Below are 21,611 nucleotides of genomic sequence, written 5' to 3'. Positions count from 1 at the left end.
GGTTTCAGAAAAATTTCAAAGCCTGGTTTTCCTGAATTTCTGCACGAGTAAACTACAGTTATAAATTTTGCTTCACACGCAGATAATTCCGCTAGGCAGGGACTGCTATCTCACTCCTCTTTGTAGCCCTGGCACCTAGCAGGGAAGACGCCTGCAATAAATGTTGAAACGTTAAAGTTGAAAGTAGCTACTCAATACAATAAAATGAAGTGCTAATTAATTAAAATAACCACCATGTCTGCTCATAAACTCTTTGAGGGCTGAACCCTGGTTTACTGAAACCTGTAATAACATAGAATTAATATGCTAACTATGCGGTTACCAAGGTCCTTCTAGCACGTGCCATGGGGCAGGGCTTCGTACTTCCGTGATTACGTGCTCTGAGTCACTGCACTTCATGTCTACTGCACACCAGTTCTTCACACTTCTTCCTACATTTCCTCTTCTTTTCTCTAAGCCACTATATCATTTAAATCCATTATGATTTAGGAGGCAAAAGTATAGTAAATAGAAAGCTGGAGGTTCTCGTTCTGCCTCTACCACTTAAGTGTGTGATGGAACCTCAGCTCTCCCGCTGGTAAAACAAGGATGATAAAACAGGCCGGGTCTGCTGAGATTATCATAGGGGTCAAACAAGATAGGTGAGTCACAACACTTTGTAACTATGAAGGGCTACATTAATCAACAATGTGTTGCTAATACATTTAAATAATGAGGGTAGGAGCTTCAAAGTCACAAGCGAAAAACACAGCTTTTACTTCTCAGCCAAGCACACTAGTATTTCTCTTTAAGATCCATCAGTACAATTTCCCCCTCACAACTTTTACTGTAAATGATGCTGCTGAAATGTTGCTCACAGCACTTATCAGTAGATAAATTCATAAAATCAGAAGAGTCCAGAAATCTCATTTTGTTGCCTGGGCCATATATACCAAATGCTAACATAAGCAACATCTCTGGCATCTTGATGTCCTTTAGGATCGGCAACGGCAGTGCCCATGGCCTGCAGCCGGGATGGAACAGGGTGACTTTAGCTAATGCTCCCTGTTTCACAGAGATTGTAATACACAGGTTTTACGTTTTAAGTCATCTGACTTCTAAGACATGTGTCACATGGCCTCCTTGATTGTAAAGATGCTACAACTCTTCTCAAAATATTCCTAGGAATTACGAGTATCTAAAGGCCAAGCTCATTTGCTATAATTGCATTTACACAATAAAACTCAGATATCGAACGACAGCTACAATTTGTAAGAAGGCAATTTAAATTTATATAATGCTCGACATTTTCTGGGTGAAGTTACCTAAAGGGCAGCATTACATAGACATCAATTTTACTTTACCAAACTAAAATATTCAGTCAACAAAATTTCCACTATCTTCAAATTGCACACTGCCTTATATTCACTGAGTCTAATCATAGCTGCTATTTTCTATGCAGTTTTGTAGTCCTATGAGCAAAAATCAACATTGCAGTGCTGGAGGGAAGACACAAAGAAGATGAACTACTTGTTAGATTAATGTTGCAGCTATGAAGCACATTATTTTAAAATATCTATCAAGGAGAACATTTAAGAGGGAAAAGGAGGCAGTCTACTAGAGAACACCAACAACCAAGGAGAATATCAAACAGAAATAAGAGCTACAGCACATAAAGAATCCTGCCGTGAAATGCTTCAGATATAGAATTTAATGTCAAGGATCAACGGGAGGAATAAATAAACACCTGTAATTTAATATAAACCTCAACTTTTAAAACAAGGGGAAAAAAAAGAGCAGTCATTTCCTTTAGTAATGAAGGAAATGTTTTACCTCAACAACATGGATGTTCTTCTAAGCCTATGTGCACTTAACAAACCTCCAAATGAACCAATGTCCTGCATTCCCTCTGTAAGACATTTTCAGACACTAAGTGCCCAGTGAATGCCTATGACTAAAGGGCTACTCTCTAGAGGATCCAAGCACGTAGGTCCCCAGCACAGCAAAGCAGGTGGTGTATTCTTACCAAGAATTAGTTGTCTGTTCTCAAGCCAGTTTATGTCAGTTAAAATGATAACTGTAGTTGTATAGTAATTAAGTATTGAGTTAAATGAAAAAAATATTATACAAAAAGGAAACAGTTTCTATTAAAACTGAGTTATGCATCAGAAAGACCCTACAAAAGTGAGATCCTACAAAAGTAAGACCCCAGTAACACTGCTGCCAAATTAAGTTATTAGCAAGAAAAACAAAAAGATTGGGGGAGAGAAGCCCTAGGATTTTTTGTACCCAGACTTCAAAGTATCTAAACTATCAAACCACTTGGGGGGAAAAAAAAAAAAAAAAAAAAAACGACCTAGAAATTACAGTTGCATCATGGGCCGCACATATCGTATACGAGAAGAAAGATGTACAACTCTAAATAGTGGATCCACATGGAAAATAAAAGTTTTAGTCAATAAGATGATATTAGCAACTAAGTTTACACATTTTGACTTGAAAAATGTATTTTTTCTTTGTGATTTTCATTTTTAATTAGGTTTTAAAAAGTATTCATTATGTTTGAGATCATGTTAAAGGGAAACTGATGTAAGCAGAAGGCTCAGCTCTACGTGTTCACCCTGACAGGCAAGAGCACACATCTGAGCTCCCCCAACAATAAGGTATACATTTACTTATGAACGTCTAAAGAACAATTTTACTAAAACATAACATGAACATTTACTTAGGGTGTATGTACTATTCTTACAGACTAATTTACCCCCTAAGACAAAATTGAGATTATGCTATACATTATCAGTTCCATGATTCTGCGGCTTCTTTGAAATGGGAACACATGCAGGGCTTCAGGGTTATTTTGGACTTCAACTCGGACCCATAAGGAAAGAACAGAACCGCTGGCATTCGGAACACTTTGCATTCTTCATACAAAATCTACTGTGTGCTGCTGGGGGTTTTTCCTCCAAAGCCCAAGGGCCTTGATGTACATGATGTCATCATTTCTGCACCCCTCGGGGATGTGAGGATTATCTGCCTGAAGTCCTAGAACAGGACCAGCTTAGATGCTGAAAAAAGTAAAATCAAGTTCCTCATTCATCACCACCACCACCACCAATAAAGATGATGATAAAAACCAACATGAACCGAGGGCTTTGGCACGTGCTGAGAATGGGCCAAGCACAGCAGAGCAGTCAAGAATGTCTCTGGAACCAGAGCGCTCTGCCATTTCCTGTGTAGCCTCGAGCAAGTGATTTCATCTTTCTAAGCTCAGTTTGCTTATTTGGAAAATGGAGATAATAACAGTACCTATATCTCATTGAATTGTAAGGATTCAGTGAGATACATGTAAGACATTTAGGGCAGAGCCTCGCACATAGTAAGTGCTCAGTAATTAGCAGCTTTCTGTTTTACTAATCAGCATTTTACATGTGTCATCTCATTTAATTTAATCCCCACAACATTTTATAGATGAAGAAGTGAGAGGCTAAGAGGTTAAAGAACTTGATAATGAGTGGCACAGCCAAGTTCCAAACCCACACTTTCTGCCTGTAGTAGCTAAACCCTCCAACACCATGTGATAGGACTTAAAATAGCCCAGGAGTGTCAAACCAGGTCCCTCTTACCAGGGAAATGTTTCATGTCTTCTCAGCCTCTGGAGATGAAGTGGTCACACAGCCACCTCCAGATCGGAGCTGAAGAGCTGCATGGAGGTTTAGGATGGCCTCAGAGCTGAACACAACCACCACCATGCGTCAGATGAGAACACTGTGGTCTCCACCACCCTCTCAGCCAGGCACCTAGTAGGTCTTCAAACAGTACTGCTTGGTGTTGCCCAGTTACATTCACTGTATCACTACCCCATCACGGGCAGTAAGTTGGACATGCGCCCTCTCTAAGATTATGAAATTATTCAAATACAGCACAATGTGCGCCCATTTTATGGAAATGTTATTCTCTGCTATTTTAGAAAACTAGAAGCTTTTTTAGAGACCCTCTTAACCTATTATGTTTACAGTTAAAACAACTTTTGTCCAAAGTTATTTGGCTGGTTAGTAAAAATGACTGGAACCAAAAATATTTCTTTTTTTAATTTTTCAAGTTTAATTTCTCTACAGGAAGATGAAAGTAAAACACTGAGTGTGTTTAACCCATAGAACTGCTCAGCTAAGTTTAGTGCTACCCAAATTCAGCCAGTGACTTGGAAAACAACCACTTTCTCAGACTTACAGGAAATGGTTAAGTAACCTCAGAGAAGTAATTTGTTCTTGCACAGTGGTAGACAAAGCTTTTATTTTTAAAAAAAACAACAAATGAGTCCTTTTCAGATACTAGAACATCCTAAAATGGTCCAAGCACTCATCAACTGAAATAGCAAATCTGTAAGATGTTTACAAGTTATTACTCTATTCTAGATATCCATTTTCCTTCATAAAGGGAAAAGAAAACCACAATATGTTGTTTTTTTTAAAATTAGCTTTTACATTTTATAATAAAATGAATTCTCAAGACTTTAAGACCAAATCAGAAGAATAAAAATCATTGCAGGGAACAAACTGACAGTTTAAGACTGAGGAACATGGTTCCATCCTGACCTCAGACAAAATACCAGATATGACTGAAAAAATTGTATATTTAGAGAAATTTCTCATGTCGTATATTATAGTTGATTTTCTGAGAAAAAAAAAAATGTGCTGTCTCCTTTTTCCCCCGGTAGTACCAGGTGAATCCGGGTACAGTAAAATGTAATACTCGCCATGAGACAATCTATGTAATTATTAATAGAGGAGAATTTTCTGGCTAAGTTATAAAATGTTACTAATTTTTAAAATGTGTTTTTGGATGCAAATATTTCTAACACATTTTATAACTTTCCCATCTTCTTATAAAGACTTGTCTCAAAATATGGTCATCGTTGGGAAAAAAACACTGCTACTTGATAGGACACAGAACTCAGTGTCTTGGCTGATATGAGTACTAATATAGGAAATGACACCCCCAGAATCTGGCCAATTGGCTTAAAAATGTATTTCAATTAACAATGTAAAATTTACAACAAATCCCACTGCATGGGATTTTTTTTTTAAGTTTTAGTTCAGATTTATTCATTGCACGAGTGTTTCACTGAAACCAAGTTTCACCGCAGCTGTCTACTACAGCTATTTTTCAGTGAATTTATAAGTTCAACTGAGGGTCAATTTTGATTATGATTCACGTATCAGACAGTATTCACTTCTTAAATATAAACAGAAATTATTCAATTTGAACAACAGGAAGAAAAGAAAGATTGAGGAAAAAATGAACAATGACTCAGAAACCTATAAGACAATATCAAAAAGAATAACATACATGTAAAAAAATATTGGGTCAGAAAAATTATCTAAAAAAACAATGGTCAAAACTTTGCAAATATGGTAAAAGACATAAATTTACAGATTCAAGAACTTCAATGAACCTAAGAAAAGAATGAGGCCAAAGAAAACCAAACCAAGACACAAATAATCGAACTGCTAAAAACCAAAAGTAAAGAAAAACTCAAAACTAGCTTGGAAAAAAAAAAAACATATTACATATAGGGTAACAACAATTCAAATTACCATGGATTTCTTAACAGAAAACTATTAAGGCCAGAGGTTGATAGAGCAACATCTTTGTAAAGGTGAATCCAAAATAAAAAAAAGAACTCTCACAACTCAGTATATGGACAAAAGATTTGAACAGCCACTTCACAAAAGGAGAGGAACTAATGGCCAAAAAAAAAAAAAACATATGAAAAGATGCTCAACATAAGTAGTCCTCAGGGAAATGCAAATTGAAACCATACTAAGATACCACTCTGTAGCATCTGCATTTACCACTGCACTGGCTAAAAATTAAAAAGATTAATCATACTAAATTTTGGCAAGGATGTAGAGAACAAGCACTATCACACACTGCTGATGGAAATGTGAAATGGTAAAACCAGTTTAAAAAACTTGTCAGTTTCTTAGTTAAAACATACAGCTACCAGATGACCCAACCGATCAACTTCTAGGTATTTGCCCAAGAGAAACAAAAACAAATGTCTACACAAAGAATTATTTGAATGTTCACAACATTCAATAACCCAAAACAAATGTCCATTAAAAGGTGAACAGATTAACAAACTATGGTATATCCATATAATGGAATACCATTCAGCAATTTTAAAAAGAAAAAAAATTAAAGAACCATTAACTATTGATATTACATGGACAAGTCTCAAAATAAAATCATTATGCTGATTGGAAAAAGCCAGACCAAAAAAGATAGTGTATGATTCATTCCACTTATATAAAATCTATTTAATTCCATTTATATAAAATTCTAGAAAATGCAACTTAGTCTATAGTGACAGAAAGCAGGTCAGTGGTTGCCGAGGAATGGGGATGGAGGGGGGATAAACTGTAGTTGGTTGGTTTTGTCTTGACTTTAAGTTTTAAAAATGTAACACTAAAAATCAGAAATATTCAACACTTCAGTACTCTGATTTTAATTACACAAAGGCCAATTTGAGAGGTTTATTCATTTGAACAATTACTACACATTCACATGCCAGATGCCAGGCCTTTGTTTCACAACTACATTTTGTCCATTCACACAAAGTTACCATAAATGGTCTTCTGTTTAAAAGTATTCCTAACATTATAAACACCAACAGAGTGAAGATCTAATTCTCTACAAAGTTAATAAGTATTTCTAGGTACTTTGAATGTATGGGTTAGGATGGTTGGATACATGACCTACTTTTACAGAAGGTTAGTTCAGCTGAACTTATAACTGACATACATCACAGTATAAGTTTATTAAGGTGTACAGCATGATGATTCGATTTACATAGAGTATTGTGACATGATTGCCACAATAGGTGTAGTTAACATCCATCATCTCATCGAGACAATAAACAGAAAAAAAATGCTCACGATAAGAATTCTTAAGATCTACTCTCTTAACTTTCCTATGTATATTAACAGCAGTGTTAACTATAGTCATCTTTTGTACATTATATCTCTAGTGTTTATTTATCTTGTAACTGGAAGTTTGTTTCTTTTGACCACCTTTCTCCAATTTCCCCTCCCTCCACATCCTGCCTGTAACCACAAATCTGTTCTTTTTTTCTGTATTTGGTGTGTTTTGATCTTTGGGTATTTTTTTAGACTCCACCTATAATTGAGACCATACAGTATTTGTCTTTCTCTGACTTATTTCACTTAGCATAATGCTTCCAAGATCCATCAGTGTTGTCACAAATTATAGGTTTTCCTTGTTTTTAAGGCTGAATAATATTCCATCGTGTATATATACCACAACTTCTTTATTTATTCATCAGTCGATGGACACTTAGGTTGTTTCCATGTCTTGGCCATTGTAAATAAAGCTGCTATGAACATGGAGGTACAGATATATTTTCAAGGGGGAAGACAGTTTTAAGTAGATCAATCAATCATTCATGGACCTAAAGACCCCCACCCCCCAAAAAAAGTGTTGATTCTAGTTCTCTTAAAGGTCTAGATCATTCTATGGCAGGGCAGATATGGAACAAAGGGTTTTGTATCATTCTGGACTCCATAGATCAGGACAAGTAGTGAAAAAATAATTGAACTTAACAATGTAGGCCTTTAATTCATTAAAATGAAGGTAAGTCTAAGAAATCACAAAAGGGCTGAGAAGTTAAATTATGTATTCTTACTATGTGTATGTTGGAGAGGGGGGATTTGGGAAAGAGGGGCAACTCGTTGAAAACCCTTCAGGTATTAATATAAAAACCAAACAGATAAAACTTCATCTTTTTTTTAAAGGTAATTAGTTTTTAAAACTTGTTTTTGTCCTCTCTAGTTTAGAACTATCCAGGGCTGAGATAAATAACTGTAGAATCCTCAAATAACCAAGGCCCCTAATATGTGGTTTGTCAGATATGCCTGGCCAGAACATTTCCTTCTCCTGTGACCTAGATCTATCTTAAGAAACCTGCTGCCCAGTTTCAACAGCTCCACTTTCTACCTGCTGTGGACTCCTAAAGTATTCCTCTCCAGTCCCTATAAACGGCAGGTTTAATGTTTAGACTAACAGTACTTAAGATGTGGTATGGCTACCCTGGGCATCCCTGATACTCTTTCAGTGGGTCTTCAAGGTCAAAACTATTTCCGTAATAAGAGGTTTTTGCCATTTTCACTCCCATTCTCTTATGAGTGCACAGTGGAGTTTACCACAGACTCCATGACATGTGATATAACAGACTGACAACAGAAGCAAATCTGAAAATCTAGTTTTTTATTAAGCCAAACATGGAAGAGATTTGCAACAATGTAAAATAACACCTTTCACTAATATTTTTTTGTTTTGGAAAACAGTTATTTTTCATTAAAAATGTTACTTATGTTAGCATGTAAAAGATTTTTTATTGTTATTATGAAATAAATTAATATTTTAATTTTTTCAGTATTAATTTCTAATGCAGCAAATAACCAGAGCTATAACCCATATAAACAAAAGCTTTTAGGGGTCCACAATAATTTTTAAGAGTATAAAAGGTGGTCTGAGACCAAAAAGTTTGAGAACCATAATTCTGTCTTCAAAGATAAAGAAAAAAAATCCCAAACTCTCCAGACATCTTGATTCAAGCATGGAAGTTTCAATACACTGTTTTTTCAATGAAAAAGCATATAAAGTAAATACATAAAGTAAGTAAGACGATCTGGATAACTCTATAGCAGGACACGAAGGGACACGGGGTTTGGGCTCATCCTGGATTCCTGAGTCCAGAAAAAAAATAATTGAACTTAACCATAGCTATGGAATAAGCACAGAAGATGAAAGAAGGGAGGAGGAAGATGTTGGGTTATTCTTTAATTTTGCTTTTGAAACTAGTTCAGAGTAAGAGACTCCCTCCCTACCATCATCTTCTTCCCCTCAAACACTGAGACCAGGTCTTATTTAGCACTATGTACAAAGCACTTTGTATGTCTGAAACATAGCAAGTACTCACACTGCATTTCAGTGAAAAGGGAAGCTAAATAAACACTGATAAAAATATTCCCCCAAAAAGTGATTTGTAATTACTCTATTTCCTATAAAGACATTTATAGAAAAAGGAAGAGCATTGAAATTCAACTTTACTTGGAAAAAAATAGAAGAAAAACCTCTAAATTAAAAGAGTACAGAGTAAAACTGTCATGTAAATGTGTGTTTTGGAGTTCTTTGAAGTAATATTAATCTCCGATAACATTTATTGAACGTCTACTATGTGTGGGACACGATGTTAGGTGCCAACTCTAGTAGCAATCAAATACAAGATAACTGTGTTTTTATTTATTGTATGTAACTGATGGTTTCCGCTGAACAAGCATGTACACATAGAACCGGAAACATGGTTTTAACCGTTTAGAAAATGGAGTCCTAAACAAGTGGCACTTCTGCCTTCACAACACACCATGTATGTTTCTTTGAGCATCGCTGGGTAGGAATGTGGACGCCAATAATTTATTCCTGTGGGAAAAACTATTTTCTTAACCCTGAGGTTTCCCAGGAACAATTGTGGCCCAAAACAGAAACGCCTCTACTCTGTTCCCATGCAACTCATCCGCAGAGCTCCTTGAAGGAGCCTTCACATTGCCGCTTGGCCCAAACCACTACCTTCTATGTTTTAGAACTATTGTCTTTGCGAGGGGGGAAAAAAGTTCCAGAGATTCCTGGTAGGGTGGAGGAGGTAAGGAGGTCAATTGCCATGATTCCTAACAGATTCTCAGAGCCAAAAGTGGCTGCCAAGTTACAATCCTTCAGCAAAACTAATAATAAGGTAAGGGTGTCACGGTCACTAGCAGAAACACAAATTCACTAGGAAAACTAGCTTCTTATTAAGCTTCCTATGAGGAAACATAGCAAAACAGGTATGAATTTAAACACAGACATGTTTGTTTGCATTCCTGACACCTATGAAACACAGGCCTTGTTACCAGTTAATGAAGTGCCCTTATTCTATATCTTCCTGTTAACACTGTCCCCTTTGGTCTTAAATTCCTAACTATTTCAAACCCACCTGACAGGCAAAATATATTTAATACCTGATCTAAGACTGAAACAAGTTCTACTTGTATGAATAATGAGGTGCTGCATATTACATTTGCTGAAACGAACCAGAAAAAAACATCTAAGCCAGAATTAAATTAGATGTAGCAATGAATAGGTCCTCCACTCTCACGCAACACTTCCCTGAAAGTGTTACAGATACATAATAATTATTAAAGACGAAATGGAAAGAATCCTATACTGGCCTCAAACATGTAGGAAACAAGAAACAAGAAAGAAATACCACTTGTTCCTCAATTTTAAAAATCTCACTATGGCTGGAATATGTCAAACCACCATATATCTTAGCGCTCAGCTAATATCAGAAAAAGTTTCCATTTCTGTGCATATTTTAGTTTTATAACTAAAGATAGTAAAACATCTTGGTAATCTCCTTAAATAAGAATCACAGAGCTAGTGTGTGAGGAGTTAGGATTTGAAAGCAGCAGTCTGAACTGCTCTATTATGCTACACTATGCAGCAGTCTTACAAAATGAGACAGATTCATGCGTAGATCTCCAAAATGAAAAACTAAAAGTACAAAACCAAATGCATCTTTAAAAAAGTGATGTGAGATGGGTCCTGTGCTTCTTGAAGCCTGACAATTTTCGAAGAGAATGTACTATTTTGTATGTTTGTACACCTTTTTAACAAATTAATTCTGCTGGACTATAATCTCCTCAAGGGCAGAGACCATGCTACATTCATATCTGTACTCCAGCTTTAAGAACACAGAGTGGCACAAGTTAGCATACAGTGAAGGTATATTTTAATTTATTTGAGGTGGGCATCTTTTTAAAAACTATTACCTTTTTTAAAAGAGATAAGTTGGGACGTATCAAAAAGAAATTTAAAAAATAACTTGTTAATTGAGGCAGTTTAAAATGATAAGAAGAATTTGAATTAAAATATTCACTCTATACTTCTCTGACCATCACTCCTGACTCTCCAATAGAAGAATGGAGCAAGGAGAAAACGGAAAACTAATTTTGGCTTGTTCTATTTTCAGTCTTAAAGATAAGAAATAAAGAAAAACTATTAGCATGATATAAAAAGGAAGAAATTCAAAATTTTTTAAAAATGGGAAAATAACCAAAAAAAAGAATAAATAATGAATAGATCTGAATCACAGTATTATCTGCTTTCAATAAAACAGAATTGAGCCCAAAGCATTCATCTTCTAAAAAATTTTTTGTACAATATAGTCCATACACACACACAATATATACAAATATATATATATATATATATACACACACACATATACATATATATGTATATTTGTATTTTCTCTGGTTGTTATCCACAATGGAATTAATACAGAACCAAGAGAAAATATAAAATTTACAATAATGTACAAAGTTCTAATAATAACTATTTAGTTCTGCTGAACAACCAGCATTCAAAAACATTGCAGATTCCACTGAGAAAATACTCTAGTCAAAATTCTGGCCACAGGACAACTACAAAGCATCAAGTTAACAAGTGAAACATAACGTTCCATGGACTAAAGAATACAGACAATACAGAATGCTGAGATCATTTGGTTCCTTTGTCCGTATATTTATCATTATGACAATGATTAGAATTCACATAAAGGTATGTCATTTTAGTCACTTAAAATTTAGACAATATCTTCATGGGGAAAAATTAAGTTATTTCAGCTTAATTTTCAACTTTCTTTTCCTTTTCTAGGATAAATTATTTACCCTAATGTTTATATCTGTAACAAACTCACCCTCCAATCAAATTTATAATCTTTATCTTATACAATACTTTTAACAATCTTTCCTCATAACACAAGTCCCACAGTCCTTGACAATCCTCAGGGTACCTCTTAGAAAGATTCAGGTATAAAAAGCAATTGAAACTGTCAATGATGAGTATATATTTATGCCCATTCATCTCTCATGCAAATCTACAAAGCGGCAGACACCTTTCTAAGATCTAAAGCTAAAAAGTTTACTTTTAATTCCATCAATTATCTGGATATAGTTTCAAAAGTATCTTAACCTATGATAATTCCTTATTTAAAATGAAAATGACATGAGGCATAACGAATACCTGTAAGTCATTTAACAAAGACTATATGTTACTGAATGAGATCAGCAAAAGAAATTTATGAAAACCCTTCAATGTATACAGAATGCTTATGAGTTAGAAAATACCTCAACCGGTAAATGAATATAATTGCTAGACTTGCTCTCAGATGGATTTGAACAAAGAATTAATTTGCTGATAATTCTCTGAAATGCTTTTCCATCAGACTGATAAAACACAAGCAAATGATAGTTTTAAATCTCTATAGCAAAAACTTTGCCATCAATTTACAACTTACTGAGGATCACTTTGATTATCATTAACCCATTTGTTAAAAATAGTGATGATTATCCAAACACCTGGGATTGTAACCACATTTTTTCCTACCATTTGTCATTGTCATTTGACGATCTGCCAAGAAAAGCTTCTATGCATGAATTCAAGTCTTTATCTCAATGGTATTTCGTAAATGAGCAATGAATGAAAACAGAACTATGTACCCAACTACAATGAACAACTGCATTCAAACAAAACTAGCCACATTTCAGTGAATGCTAATTTCTATCTAACTCAACACATATATTCATTATCTAATCCCCAAGTCAGACTAGAACCTCCTTCCACATTTAATTATTTTTCTGTGTGCTTCCTCCAGCTGGAACATTACCAAGCTTCTGTATGGAAGTGAGTCTGCTATTTTAAACAGCAATGCACTTCTTATTCCCACTAACACCCAATACTCTGCTCAGTCTAAACTGTTTTCTTAGTCTAGCCACCCAATCTAGATACTGTAAGGACAATGTCAGTGGCCCAAAGGGTTAGATACTTAGCACTGGGTTTAAAAAGCAGAGAAACTACTGCTGATGTGTACAAGGCAGAACCATCCCAAACTCATGGACACTTGATAAAATCTGGGACACACTAGTTCCTCCCACCAAGCCCCAAGCGCCCGCAGCAGCCCCCCCTAACTTAACCATTGAGGTCCTTTTGACAATTATGGGACAAGAAGAAACTTGACAAGTATTACCCTACTTCAGTCTTCAAATCACACTACTAATACCAACCTAAAGAAAGTTCTTTTCAACATTTAGCTCTCCTCACTCTCACTAATCTCCATGTATTTTTCCTCCGACAAGAACCCTGGAATGGTGTGATGTTAGAGAGGTGATGACTATTCTAACAACTGTTTTAAACTTTATAAAATAACAGTTTCAGCATTGAGAAAAACTATGGCCAAAGCCTTCTTGCCCACCAGAAAGGTCCTGTATGACACCAAATGACACCTGGGGCAGTTGTCTGGGAAATACTACTACACAACCCTCGTTATCTTTGCTGCGAGATCCAGGAGGGAAAGGAGCACACCCAACTCACAGAGGTACCGCTTCTCACTGCACTTCCCTTTCTCCTGTTCTCCCAGCTTATAAAGCTCTCTCCCACAGAAATATCAGGAAGCCTTCTTTTACTGCCTATATCACAGATCACTGGCTTGACCTCCCGCAATAATGCAGGGGGACTGGAGAAGACTTTGGACCATCCAGCCCCCCAATCTACAGAAGTCCAGACAATTGGCTTGAGTTTTATGTAGGTGACTACATTCTTGTAATACGTGGGAGAAATGCCCAGGAAGATCTCCATTAAGGAAATACTCTTAAAACAGAAGAACTTCAAAGGATCTTCTACAGTTGACTTGATTCTCCATGGTTTTTTCAAACTCCCTTAGAAGCCTGAAATTTCCTTTATTTGGCAAATGAACTGGTTTCCTCCTAGTTTAGATGCTAAGGTTGGAATTTTAAAAAAATTTAATTGGCGCATTGTTCAACCATAAGCGTCAGCAGAAAAGTGAAGGAAAACCAGGCAAAAAAGAATGGTGACTGCTATCATGATGATCCCACAAGGTCAATGGCTCTATAGTCCTCTCCGTGTTTTTTTTTTCTTGAAATCTAAAACATTCAGGGGAGTGAACAGTCCTAATTTACAAGTCACTATGAATTATCTGACTATGAAAGAGAGAAATACATAGTACGATTAAACTCATGGAAAAGGTTTTCTGTCTAACTTCCCGGGCCTCCAAAGGCTCGTCTTAACTCATTCATCCCTTCAGCCCTCAATTTCTTTTGTCCAACCAGATCCACCTACCACTCCTTTCCAACCCTGATTCTATCTTTCCATCTCAAAACTAGTTGCTCCCCAAACTAGGCTCATTTCTGAGCCAAAGACTTGCAAGGCTCAAGGTATGACCATTTCAAAAATCTCTGCCTACCAGGCTGAGTTTTCAAGGATCACCTACATATAAATAATTTTAATAGAATCTAAAGTATGCTGTCTGTTTATCTTGTCTCAAGACGCTCTTTCTTGGCGATTGTTAAGTAAAGCACAAAGAACTTTTCCAGCACTGCTTTCCAGGTAAAAACTGAATTGGGTTCCAGTCATAGCCTCAATCTTAGACTATTAAATGATGTTAACATACTATTCCTATAGTTTCTATTTCCCTAAACTGAAACAAAAAAGACAGAGGATTAAAAACAGAATTTAACTTATATTCCATCACATAGAAAGAAACTACAGTCTTCCATTTTTTAAGGTTTTCTTTCAATGTGGTAATTTATCATAGAACAAATATATATAAACAAAATGTGGTAAGCTCACATTTTTGACAGATAATGCTAAAAAATTATTTTAAAGAAATGCATACTATAGGACAATTGTTATTTGTAAGATAAAAAGATGAAATCACAATTCCATACTGCCTTACAACCATGAATATCTAATTTGTTATCCAGGCTTCTCATTTTAGAAGTTGGGAAATATTTTCAATTGGATGCCAATCTGAAAACAAAATCAAAAATAATTTTATAAGTCTCCCTCACTTGATTATGTAAGAGGCTGTAGTTCTGAAGTGTTTTCTGGGGGCTTAGTTCATATGAAAACAATGGACAAACCGTTTAAATTATGTTTTCAGTTCTGGGACTTCAAAAAATCAACGCTTTTTCACCCTCTGGATTTACTTCAAGCCATACCACAAACCAGAAAAAATGGGGAAAAAGAGAGAGAGAAAGAGACAGGAGTCCTTCTCCGTCAATATGCTTCCAAATCCTGAATTCGCTCCCCTCTGGTGAATACTTCTAACATCCTCAAAACGAAGTCACAAATCCCTAGGCCCAACAACCTCAGACCTCAATTAAGGGTGAGCTCTGGTATTTACATTCCTTAATAAGAATTTAAGTTACTCTGAAATATCGTACCCCTGCATAAGGACAAATAAATCTAAAGAGTCATCAAATAATTACTTGTCCTAATCTAGTACATCTATCTAAGGACCTAGAGAGTTGCCATAACTTTTGTTTGCTTTTTGGTAATACTTAAATCGCTACTTCCTAATAGTTTCACCTCTACCTGCCAAACAGGATATAATACTGTTAAATCAATCTTGAGGACTGGTGCAGCACATCTCTCTCCCCACAAAAAAAGTCACCAAAGATCCCAAAGCCAGAATGGACATCCAGTCTTCAGCGTAACAGTCAGCAGTACCTCCCAAGGGCAAGACCAAAAATACCTCCTGAGCCAAAGGGGAAATCTTGACACTAAGGTCCCTCCTTATAAGCCTTTTCTAGAGATGTGCATGTTAAATGGGTTACAGCAATATGTTACCTGGAAAGGAAAACAGGATGACTATTAAATAAGCCCATTATCAGCAGGCAAAGGAAGAAAACTGAGCCATACCAGCAGCAAGTTTTAACAGGAAAAGTACCAAAAGCTTTACTGGGATAGATGAGAATTGAAAGCCAAAATGGCAAAACAGAAACTAAATTTGCTTCCTTTATAAATTTATAGGTCAGAGGGTGAAACCACTGACAAGATTTTAACTGAAAGATATGTGGTCCTGAATTACTAAAACTGTCTTGAGAAAGTGTAAGTGGTGAAGATTTTAGTAAAAGAGAATGAATGTGTAACAAAAACCCATACCCAGATTGATAATTCCTGCAATCATAAATTCTATGGATAATGAAATAATCTGCACCAAAACACCCAAACCTATGCGAGAAGAGTTAAGTCTACATGTCCTTTGTACTCAAAAGAAGTACAAAATAGATATACTTTCCACTATTCCATCTCCTATTTGAAGACACTAGAAAATTCTACACCTGTCCTTCAAAAGTTATGAAATAAAATAAAAAAACTAGTCCATCTTAAACCTGAAAAACACCTCAAACTGGTAGGAGCTTATTTCTTGTTAACTTTAGACATTGTAGTTCCCATTCTCCTTGTTAAATGAGTCTGGATAAGCCTCCAAGGAGTGATTAATACATTAACCAAAATGATGCATTGCCAAACGGGCTCCAACACAGGCTCTGAAAATCTGGATGATAGATAGGAAAGGATTAGAAATCCAATTTCCTACATGAAAGTTGATGGATTGCTTTTTTTTTTATTCTCTTCTGTAGGACTTTTCCACTGCCCTCCAAAATGAGACAATTTGAAAATATTCATATCTAAAGGAGCATATTCTAAGAGGGGAGGAAAGGCCCCAATTTTAAGATGTGAGAATGTACTTTAATTCTGTAGACACAGGTTCATCAAATCAGCTAGCAATGATCTTGACCAAATGGATGACTCAGCCTTGCTAGGCGATTTTTTTTTTTTTTCAACTTAGATGAAATTTCACACTTAAAATCCTACAACGATAGAAACTCCAAGCATTCTACCTAGAACAAAGAAAAAGCCTTGGAATAATCATTTGAAAGGATCGAGTGATCTGTATTAAACATATTTTACACTAGAGTACTATATGGTCTCTAAGGTTCCTTTCCATTCAAATCTTTCTTAATTCGCTTAGTGACTTTACGAGACTCTTCTTAGAACCTTAATAGTTACAAATAGAACGTGAATGAGAAAGAAAATTCAGAATTAAAGTTGTCATTAAGCCTAATTAAACATCACAGACAGGAAGATGGCAGTAGAATAAAGCATTTGTGAATCACAATGAGTAATGTAATGAGAATATAATGAATAATCTGCAGGCCCATGAATGAGGTATAACATACAACAAAGTCAGTTTGCGATATAATATAGTGGACAATGTCTCTATCTTTTGGGTCGCAACTAACCTACCCAAAAGGGGTAGACTTTGGCTTCTATTATATGACAAACTATCTATCTGAAATAACCATATCACCCGCAAGAAAACACATCAACTAGAGGATGAATTCTCTAACTTAAGTGTAAATTCTCCCTTACTGGCAGTTCTCCAGCTTTCTATCCCTAAAAGGAATCCATATACTCAATGCTACAAATTGATGACATTTCCTCCCTATATAGTGACTCCAGCACTTCTGGTCCAAACAAAGCCATTGTTTTAACTAGGGTGGGATTTATTCTCTCCGTCCAGTAAAGGGTTGTGGCTGTTTTGCAGAGCATTCCTGCAGGTTCCAGCTTTGACTCTTCAAGTCACATTATGGTATCACCGTGAGGGATCCTTGATATTTAATGAGCCTTCAACTGAAAAACTGATGTTTATCGGAAGCCGGGAAAAGGAAGCATGAACGCCCTGCAGACTGCCTCAGCAGCAGGACGGTGGCAATGCGGGCAGGCACCTCCTTGGCACCGATCAGAAGTAAGCAAGCCTTTCCCCAAGTTTCCCTTTCTTCCACTAAATTAACCTGCCAAACCACCCACCCCCAGCCCATTCTATTAGGAAAAGGCATGCCGGCAACTCGCTGAAGGACAGGGGGACAGCTCCCAGCGCAGCACAGAAGTTGGGTTTGGCAGGGGCCGCGGCTTAACCCTTCCAGCCCGAGAGCGGCGGCAGACACCACCTTCTCCGGGGGCAAACCCGGGCTGCCAACTTTCCCTCCTCTCCGCACAGCAGCCCAAACTTTGCCGTTCGCCCACCTGGCCCCGCAGCGGAGCGTCTGGTCCAGCCGCTCCGGACGATCCCCCCTACCCCGGGCAGGCGGTGGCGCTGACCTTCACACCAGCCCCCAGCCCCGCGCCGGCCGCTGCCCGACAGCCCCCCCCCCCCATCCCGATGCCTCCAGCAGCCTCCCCCAGTCCCCTTTCGCCGGCCCCAAACCCTCGCAGAAAACCCGCGATGGGGAAGACTGCAACCCAACCCCTCGCGTCACATCTGGCCACGGTCCTCTGGGCCCCAGAGAGCCCCAACCCCGGCACCGCTGGCCGCCCACTCACCATTGGTGAAGGGCTCCATTTTCCCCCCGCCGCGGCTCCTTACAGCCGGAGCGCCCTAGCTTCCTACTCCGAGAGCTGAAGCGGCCCTGCCGACTGAGCATGCCCAGCACTGCCGCCGAGGGCTGTTGGGGAGGTGCCGCGAGGGGGGGCTCCGCTCCGCCGCTCTGCGGTTCCGCCGCTCCGGGTTTTCGCGACAGCTGCAGAAAATGCGAGGGAGGCTAGGAGGAAAAGCACGGTACTGCCCCAAGCTTAATTCCCGGGAGAAGAGTGGGAGGAGCTGGTTAGACCTGGGGGCTGGTCCAAGGGCGGGGCCAGGACAAGCCCCGCCCCCACAACAAAGGGCAGCCTCTCTGGTCTCTTCCACTGCCGGGAACGACATTGAGTCATTCAGCAAATGTGACGGCATACTGCCTTCCTCCGGGGCAGGGTCCCAGGCACCGAGTCTCAGCGCGGCATCGCGGTGGAAAAACAGGGTCAGTGCCCCGTGGAGCGGACATTCCAGAAACAGACAATAAACAAACACAGAAGATACACAAGGCTGAAATAAATATCCCGCTGCGCATTAAATCAGGGTGATGTGATGGAGAGTGAGTGGATCGCTAATTCGGATGGCTTGGTGAGGAGAAGCCTCGCTGGAAGGTGCCGAGATCTGAAGGCAGAGCAGGAGCCTGCGGGTGAAGGTCGCTCCCAGGATTGCGAAGCTTCGTTTCCCTGGGGAGACTGGCTCTGGGGAGCTCACTTGCGCAAGCTCCGAACGCGAAAGCGCTGTAGGCCTTCTCGGAAGGGCTGCCCGCCCACAGCAGAGTGGTCGCAAGTGGGGGGGGGGGGACCCCGGCGGAGCCAAAGGCCCCAGGGATTCTGTCCGCACGGCAGTGGTTTAGGGCGGGGTCTGCTCATGCAGGCGAATGACAAAACCCGGCGCTGGAGCCGGGGGACGTGGGTGCCGCAGGATGTGGGCAGAAGGCCAGCAGGAGCCGAGCCCTAAATCAACACTTCAGGTTCCCGGGGTGCCGCCGCTGGGGTTCTCCGCCAGACCCCGCAGAGCTAGGCCTCAGAAGCAGAAACTCCCTTAGTTACCCCGCCCTCCAGCGCTCGCGCTTTTGCCTCCAGCCCCAAGCTACCATTGTTTCCAATGTCAAATCCGGGCAGACCCGGCGAACCTTCCAGATGGAGCAACTAGGGGCCCCATGGGCCCCGGGAAGGATCGTTGGGGCCCCTCTTCCTCACCCCTTGCTGGGTGTGCGCATCGCCGGCACTCTCGTGGCGAAGGCTGCGCGGCCCTCCCAAAGCGCTGCCACCGCCTCCTCTTTCTCTCCCGCCTACCCGACCCCTGCAGCAACTTGGCTCCAGCTGTGCCTCACTGCTCCTGCCAACTGTCACACGCTCCACTGAGGCTGTCAACAGCAGGCGCAGAGCGTCGGGTGCAAACTAGCAGGCGGCGAGCACAACCAGGACAAAAAGGGATAGCCGGGATGTCGTTTGACCCGCGCGGGAATTAGAAATTAGGTTTCGAAGAAGTAAAATCGAAGTGTAATATTGTATTTTTAAGTGACAAGTGTATTAAATCACTTCTCATTCCACTTTAAAACCTCCCATGAATACCAATCGCACTTAGAATAAAAGTGAAACTCTTAACAACTCTGGGACTTCATCTCTTACACGTGCTCACGATTCTTTGGCCACAGAGGGTTTCTTGCAGTTCCGGAAGTAACCAAGTTCCATCCAGCATTGTTAACCATTCCTCTTGCATATTCCTCGTACAAGGACTGTTACTTCTGCCTGGCACTTTGCCTGTTGGTTCCTTCTTGTCATTTAGGTCTCAGCTCAAATGTCACCTCTGCAGAGAGCCCTTCCCTGACCACGCCATCGAAAAAAGGTACCAACATGGTCTGCTGCTTAATTTTCTTACAGCATTTATTGCTCCCTAAAACAATATTTTTGTTCGCTGCTCGGTTATTATCAACCTCCCTCTCAAGAACACAAACTCCGTGAAGGCAGCAGAGTCATCATCTTTTTTAAGGGTTATGTGCCTAACCTCTGGATAAGGATGCAACAAATAATTTTTGAATGAATATGTGAATGGATGCAGTGGTATTTAGAGTTCTAGTTCACTTGCAATATTGAACACCCAGAGAACATCTCTATATTGAATGGTGCATTTGGGATCAGTACAGAGAAGGTGTCTATATCATGTGATACCTCAAAGCTGTGCTCTCCCCACTGTGTGTGTTAAATAAGATAATCAGAGACCTTTTACTGCTCCCCCACACCCTAGCGAACTTAAGAACCAAAAACAGGAAGTGAACCACAGGAACTGTTGCATCAGTGTTCAGATATTACATAGTATATGCAGGACTGGTTTTGTTAAAAAGGACCCCTACACATTGCATTGCTTAGACAAGAAGCCCTTCTCTATATTTTAGGTCATATCATGTTCCATTGGAGTTATTTTTTGCAGCCAAAGCACATGATATCAGAGGTACAGTACTTAAAACTTCACGGCTTGTTACATCTCACCTCACCTCACCTGTAAGTTAGAGTCTATTATGCTTTTAAGTGTGAAACACATTATCTTATGGTTTGTCTTAAATACTCCATTTCTGCAGAGACTTGTGGTAAAAGTGCTTCACCATTGCACTAGTAAATATAGGTGGATCATCATGTCTTTCTGAGATTTCTTTGACAAAGAGACAAATAATTTATCTTCTCTTTGCCAACTTCTTGCCTCCCATCCCTCCCATTCCTACACACACACACACACACACACACACACACACACACACTCAAAGACATTAAGGACCTTTTAAAGACTTGTGGTTTTGTATTGGAAATAAAAGAGTATACAAAACCAAAATGTTTCAGGATACATACCTTCAAAAGAATAATAATGAATTTTGTTTTATTCTGTTTTTTGTGTGTGTTTTGTTTTGTTTTTGAGGGGGATACCATTTTACATTTCACTTCACAAAGCTTCTTTGAGGGAACACAATTTAACAAATTCACTACTGAAACCCATTATATTTCAGTCTTTAACCTCCTCCTATCCTCCCACACAGAACTTCCTCTTTAGTTTAAGGGCATGATACCTTTAAGTTATTATGAAGTTACTATTCTTATCAGAAGAGATAGTGTGATATTATCTACTACACCCATTTACTATTTGCAGAATCCTTGCTCTCTACCATTTAACATTTGAAAATGAAACATTTGGAGGGCTAATTATAATATATAATAAATAGCATGAAAGGGAAAATGTGAGCGCCCTGAATAACAAACAGCATTTATTTATATATTTAAAAAAGCAACAAACTTGGTAGAGAATGTGA

At 38.8% G+C, this 21,611-nt stretch overlaps 1 protein-coding gene across 2 annotated transcripts in view; it reads right to left on the bottom strand.

Moving 5' to 3' along the window:
* Nucleotides 1-19,600, bottom strand: part of LNPEP (leucyl and cystinyl aminopeptidase) — an 80,634-nt gene extending 61,034 nt beyond the window's left edge. Inside the window, exon 1 of one of the 2 annotated variants that reach the window (XM_088796646.1) lies at nt 18,286-19,600. In XM_088796646.1, coding sequence (XP_088652772.1) covers nt 18,286-18,304 — 19 coding nt within the window. In that variant the 5' untranslated portion in view covers nt 18,305-19,600. The remainder of the gene's footprint in view (nt 1-18,285) is intronic. The other variant, XM_088796647.1, reaches the window with a different exon arrangement.
* Between the last annotated feature and the right edge of the window lie 2,011 nt (nt 19,601-21,611).

Source organism: Rhinolophus sinicus, chromosome 3 (genome assembly GCF_057876585.1).
Source record: "Rhinolophus sinicus isolate RSI-liver-muscle chromosome 3, RSI-T2T, whole genome shotgun sequence".
NCBI classification, from domain to species: domain Eukaryota; kingdom Metazoa; phylum Chordata; class Mammalia; order Chiroptera; family Rhinolophidae; genus Rhinolophus; species Rhinolophus sinicus.
Note: the sequence above shows the minus strand (reverse complement) of the source record. Positions and strands in the feature narration are given on the sequence as shown.